Genomic DNA, 6,412 nt, shown 5'->3' with positions numbered 1-6,412 from the left:
CAGTATTTTCACCCGACTCAAAACCAGGGCATATCTGTTCAATACCGGACGATCTTTACCGTGGTACTTCATGTATAAACATAGAAACTCAAGGCCAATGGGGCATAGAGCGAAACGAACGCTATTAAAGCCACAAAGCTTAGATGCGTGGGCAGCTCAAACATCAAACACAATCTCGTAAAAAAAGAAAAAAAAAAGGCTTAAGCCCAAGATGTCGGGCGAGCTGCCTATAGGCAAGTTGTTCCCAACCCAATATTACAATAATCAAGAATACAGAGACACACAACGACCAACTGTGTCTTTCGTTGTGTTACTCTCCGCTATCCTTTCGTCCTGTCATCGTCTCCTGTTTCAGAAGAAAAAAGAAGACCGCTGAAATATGACCTCTGGAAGGGAAGCTGCATATAGTAAATATCAGTAAAGATAATCAATCACAGTATGCGGACATGGTATATGGGTCGGTCACAGAAGCCAGTTTGCAGCAGTCAGCACGTGGCCTTCATTCCAGCAGGTTGTCAGAAACTTGGAAAACACTGATTCTTGCGGTAACTGGGAAACAAAAAAACAAAAAAAAACATGAAGAAGTCAACCTGAGACTAAGGTTAACAATGGAAGGCCCGTGTTTCGTTCACGGAGTGTCAGGATTCCAGTATTCTTCTCATTCGCATCACTGGACTGGTCCTCACTGCGGCTTGATGGCAGAGGCCGAGTCTTCGTCTTCGTCATTTGTTTGCGTTCCCGAATTTCGTTTCGCCGGAGCCGGCTCAGACTTGCTGCGCGAGTGGTGCAGGGTGTACTGGCGGTACTCCGGAGGCAGGGCGCCCAGGATCTTGAGTTTTCCGGCCATCGTGTCCGGGACGGCCACGCTGTAGTCCGGCTCCCAAACAGAACCTGAGGCGACAAAAAGATGTCGGTTGAGACACCGCTTCCGCTGAGTGCAGGCCCTGCTACCCTTGATGCTAACTCCACTTGCTACTGAAAAGTTCGGTTTCAACAGGGTCTTTTTCAGAGCTTTATTCTGGCGTAAAAATGTTCGTAAAGAAAAACCCAATAAACTGAGTGCAATGAAACGTTCCACAGAAGTGTCTTTAGGTAATGTATTTATCGTATCCATTTTGCCGGTGGGTTTCCGGCGGTGGGCTTGGAACCGACCACCTCCCGTAGCCGTGACGGACGCTCTGTGCCCCACGGAGTGGTTTAGCGTAATGTTTCGGAAACAAAAAGAGCACGTGCCGAAAAAAAAAAAAAGGTACAACGTGAGAGTAGCACTCGTGTTCACCGGATCTCCATCGGAAGAACTTGTGTCGGCGCCTCGGGTTGAATGCGCAGCCCACTTCGCTCATCAGGTGCACCTTCCACGCGTCGTCCCCCGGGGCGAAGTTCTGGTGGCACAGCGGGCAGTGGTTCGCCTGGTGGGGTGGCTTGGCCGCTGCACAACACCGGGCCTCGAATGATGGGAACTATAGGACTCGCCTTTTGGTCATCGGAAATTCGTTTGCGCCGTTTTTATTGCGGATCTCGAAAACCAACGTAATTTTGGACGCGCAGTAAACATACGAGACCAATATTAGGTCATGAATATTCCCCCGACTGTTGATTTTATGCATTTCATGTTTGCACAGTACATTGTGCCCTCAATCCACAACTCTCCCCCAAGAATGGCTATCTTTTCTCCTTCAAACTCTATATTAATTTATTTTATCCTTGCCTTGCTGTCGCCGCTAAATGCTGCTTTTCTCGTGGACACAATGGCGGCTGCGTTTTAAACAGAAATATATATATATATATATATATATATATATATATAAATATTGAATTTGTTTTTGCTCATTATAATAGAGACCTTTAAAGAGTTTACAGACAAAGCTTCATTTTGGAAAGTCGCTTCAGGGTTCCAAACTATAAGGCGACCATCTAGGCAATAAGATGGCTGATGGCGACTCCTAATGTTTAGACTCTGTTCGCCACAACGGACCTATATTTGAAGGCGATCTTTAGAGCGCATGCTCAGAACGAGCTCACAATGATAGGCTGCTAAGATCTGCAATCTTTATAGTGAGGAATGCACGTTGCAAGAGAACTGTGGAAGCTCGCTGTCAGCACGCGCTCATCAGTCGCGTACACAGCTATGGTCGCCAGTGAATACTCCCTATACGGGGAGAAACTGGAGGAGAGGAGGATGTAGGTGCGTTCCATATTGGTGTCGCGGGGTAGAAAATAATGTTGCGACCGACTCCGAGCTGAGGTGGAAGAGTTCTGTTTGCTCCACGGGCGCTCACGCGTGCATCGCCCGCGTTCCGGCATTCAAAAGCGCGCGCACTTTGCTTTGCCCCGCGGCAACGCCTTTTTTGTTCGAGGGGTACGCCGCTACAGAGGATATGAGACTGTGCGGTGACGTCAGAACGCCGAGCTTTTATTGGAAAGATTAGTGGGTAGACGCGAAGGCTAGATGTCTTTGTCTCTGTTTATTGTCTCCTCCAATCAGAGCGAACAAGAGTCGTTAGCTTCTCACGCCGGGCCAGGCGATCGGACGCCAGACCGTGTGCGAGAAGCAGACAACTCTCTTGACCGTTGCTATTGGAGGGAGATAATGGAGAGAGACAAAGACAGCTCTTTGGATCTACCCTATAATCCTTCCAATCAGGGCTGGGCGCTCCCACGTCCAACGCACGCTCTCGTATTCTCCTCTCCTTCAGTTTCACTCCGCATGAAATGCTCAAGGAACAGAAGAGTCGTTTGGAGCCGGACTCACGGACGCAAGTCTTGAGCTTGACGTGTCCGTCGAAGCGCGTCTTGGCGATGGCCTCCTTGCAGCGGATGCAGAGGCGGTACTGGGTACGGGACACGCATTCTTCTAGGAGGTGTCGTGTCAGGCCGGAGATCTCCACCACCTTCGAAGACCAGAAGGTATACGGTAGGAAAACTCGGAAACCTCTCAGCTACACTTCGTTCCAGCTTAAGACGCAGCCGATGCTACGAACTAATCGGACCGGTCAAGCGATGTCAAAAACACAAGTCACTGGCCCTTTCCTGTTCATGACTAGTTCAGCGATGATAGAACACATACATAAACATGACAAACACCTTGATTGTGGAATTCTGACGCAGTCTGACTGGTACCATCAGCTCGTAGCGTCGGTGACGTCTGGACTTAAGGCGAGATGAAGTGTGGAATCGACGTGAATGAGATTAAGCGACTGCATTTTGTGATTTGTGGATATGTTACATCAATTATAGCTAGGGCTCCGTGTTTTCGGAGTTTATTTTTCGTAAAATTCGGAGGGTGTTTTTCGGAGTTTAATTTTTGCAAAAATTCGATGTTTATTGGAATTTATTTTTCGTAAATCCCCAATTCTCCGAAATTCGGAGATTAATTTTGCAGTCTTTTCTATTAAAAAATAATAAATAATAACCGAATGCAAACGTAAGCCAGATAAAAAATAAAACGCGCTTATATCAATTAAGATTTCTTCAGTTGAATTTGGTGTTGATGTCATTGGCAATACTAATTTGTCCCACGACAAAAGTCGCACACAAGTGTGGCTTCGATAAACGTCGATAGCTTAAAATCAATAAACTCCCGGGGGCAGTCGCTACGAAGCCCATAGTCATCCCATTCTATTCCATCAATCCAGCTCGCGGCCGCGCAAGGTGGAGTGGTTAGGGATGGTAATAGAGAGTTTCAACTGTCCCTTTTCTCTATTTAATAAATCTCCTCCTTTCTCTAAATCACAAATCGCATGGCTCAAACTAGAAACCAAAGGAGTGGCTTTTGTCGTGACCTGAATGTACAATGACCTGTTGCCCTGAATCAACCTCGACGAGACAAGCCGCAAGACCCCTTTTGACAACGGTCCGAGATTTGAAAGATAATTATGGTGCCATTTTCCCAGGACCATTAACTCCGTGCTAATCAAATTGTAAAAAAAAGTATTTCACTTCGTTTTTGGGCGGGGGGAGGGGGGTAGCGGTGGCATTGGCACATAAACATTCGGAGTTTATCGGATAAATCCGAATTGACCAAAATTTTACCGGTGGGTGTTTTTCGGAGTTTTTCGGATTTATCCGAAAACACGGAGCTCTAATTATAGCCCATAAGTATGGTACCTGAAAACGTAGTTTAGTTCTCAAACGAGACAATCGAGTCTCATTGAATGGCCAGCAAAAACAATGTGGTCGCTGAGCGGGGATTTCCCATTTATACCTCGGAGTACATTAAAGCCGTCATATTTATTTGGTTCCTCAAGTGTTGCCGAAATTCAACGAAACAAGAACTAGTTCGTAAATATTTTTTGCCCTTTTGTGTCACTCTTGAGCTGTAGAAACGTGTTTGTGGTGTAAAGGCTGTTTCAGATTTTAATTGCTATGGTTACACAATTTCAGCACTCTTGTTTAGAGTATCACACCCTTTGTAATTCGAATATAGGGCGCTGTTGTATGAAACACCCTTCATTTTTTGAGTGTGAAAAGGCTGTGTAAAATAGTGTAAAGTAAAAGTAAGCAAAGATCTTCCTCGAAGAACGTTCACTCTTCAAAAAAAAAAAAAAAAAAAACTTAAACGGAGTTGTTTTTGCAAAAAGGTCGATAATCATGATTTTTACTTGGATATACATTCCTCGAACTTAGAGGTATTATGCCTTGCGTGTAATATTCACGAAATCAAAGCAACATACTCGTAACCTCCGCAATCGCGGAGACGATCCCCTGCGAATGACCGTCATTGGAATTTGTTGAGTATACAAGGCGGGCGTCCAGCCAAACAGGGTCGTGATTTCTCTCTCGTGCATGATTTATAGTTGCTTTTTCTAGTAATGTGAGAACTGCAAGTTGTGCGAGTGGATTGTAAACGTGTTGCTCATTAAAAAAAAAGTACCCGTATGTAGTTACTAAAATTGCCACCATCTTATTTTTAGGGTGTTCACAAACATTCGAAAAATGTTCGTGCAACACCCTTAGCGTGTTTTTCCCGGGACCATTTAATATGCACCTTTAATAGTGTCAAATGATTTTTTTTTTTTTGTGCGAAGGCTAGTAAAAATGCGTGGCACCATATGCCACCATATATATTTACGGTTTGCAGGAGTCTTCAGTAATCGCGGACAACTTCATAGTGACGCGGAGTGTTCCACTTCAAACTTTCAAACATAATTAAAGAAAAGAGGAAGCGCGATCAGTAGCTGTAGACAGGACAACAGAAAAAGATTTTTGTCCTCATAATTCTGGCAGTAAAAATGAGCTGATAACAACTCTATTTCGTTTCTGGCAGCTTACGAAAGGCGCAGGGCGTGGCTTATGTTCACAAATCGCTTCGTGATTTGTCATTCGGCGTTGTTATCGGAAAATTCCGAAATCTCATTGGCAGCAGAGTGGTAATGAGATGCACGGAACACGCCCTGCTCTTATTAAGCTGTCAATGACAACGCGGAGAGCAATTCGGCTGCTTCTTGCGCAGGGGTTGCGGTGAACTCAGAACGACATCGAGTTCTCATTTTCTTTGATTGGAAGGATAGTGGGTAAACCTCAGTGTTAGAGGCCTATCAGGTCTAACCACTATTTTTTTTCTTTTTTTTACAATCAGCCCATAAGAACTCGTCGTTTTGACATCATCGAAACCCCAGTGCAAGAAGCAATCGACTTGCTCTTCACGTAGCTTTCTCTTTCAACCGCAAACGCGTAAGCGAAAAGCTTTTTATTGTGGATGGCAATGGTTAGTTTTATGCGTGGATCTGCGGGAAGGCAGACGCCGGAACCTATAATATTATTAAACAGTCAAGTCTACGACTTGAATGCTTAAGACCCTGTCACATTGAGGAAACACAACGGCGACATCAACGACACAACATGTTGATCAACGGTTGGGAAACATGTTGGTCGTTGGCTCTGTTCCGTCCAAGAGACCTGTCGCATTGCGGGAACGTCAGCAGAACATGAACGACAGCGACACTGTTGCCTCGCGTTGTGACAGCTTTCGGCGAACAAAAAACAAACAAAAACAGCAGCAACTTGTGTTGTGCAACGCATGTTGCCCGGCTCGGTAGGTGGGCGAATTTTGTGCTGCCAACAACATGACGACACAGGCTGCTTCGAGCGTGCAGCGCACCATCTGTAACGTGTTTCTTTAGAATAAAATTACCCAAATAAGGACTGGAAAATGATATGTAACGAAATTCAAGCCCGGCGTGCAGCTGAGAATGCTACAGCTGAAGCCACGAGCATTTAAAGAGTCAGTTAAGATTTGGATTGCCGGAAGTGATCGACCCACATGTCCCTAAAGTTACAAAAATAACATGCGTACTTAGTAGTTGAAAATATGTTAAAAATCAGCCCTAAAAATCGAGCGATACAAAAATTGGAGCATGAAAACGACCGCTGCCGGAACTGGACGTTGATATTTGGAGCTTCAAAGCGGCGT

The 6,412-nt window shown here is 45.2% G+C and overlaps 1 protein-coding gene across 1 annotated transcript in view; it reads right to left on the bottom strand.

Annotated features, from left to right (window-relative positions):
* Window positions 1-564: 564 nt before the first annotated feature.
* Window positions 565-6,412, bottom strand: part of LOC8023625 (centrosomal protein of 104 kDa) — a 39,019-nt gene continuing 33,171 nt past the window's right edge. The window contains exons 14-16 of the mRNA XM_040211161.3: window positions 2,753-2,891; window positions 1,280-1,429; window positions 565-891 (exon numbers count right to left, since the gene is read on the bottom strand). Of these exons, the coding sequence (XP_040067095.1) occupies window positions 683-891; window positions 1,280-1,429; window positions 2,753-2,891 (498 nt within the window). The 3' untranslated portion in view covers window positions 565-682. The remainder of the gene's footprint in view (window positions 892-1,279; window positions 1,430-2,752; window positions 2,892-6,412) is intronic.

The sequence above is a fragment of the Ixodes scapularis genome, unplaced genomic scaffold (genome assembly GCF_016920785.2).
Source record: "Ixodes scapularis isolate PalLabHiFi unplaced genomic scaffold, ASM1692078v2 PGA_scaffold1__304_contigs__length_218370807, whole genome shotgun sequence".
NCBI classification, from domain to species: domain Eukaryota; kingdom Metazoa; phylum Arthropoda; class Arachnida; order Ixodida; family Ixodidae; genus Ixodes; species Ixodes scapularis.
The sequence above is the reverse complement of the archived record's forward strand: the minus strand, read 5'-3'. Positions and strand labels throughout refer to the sequence as shown.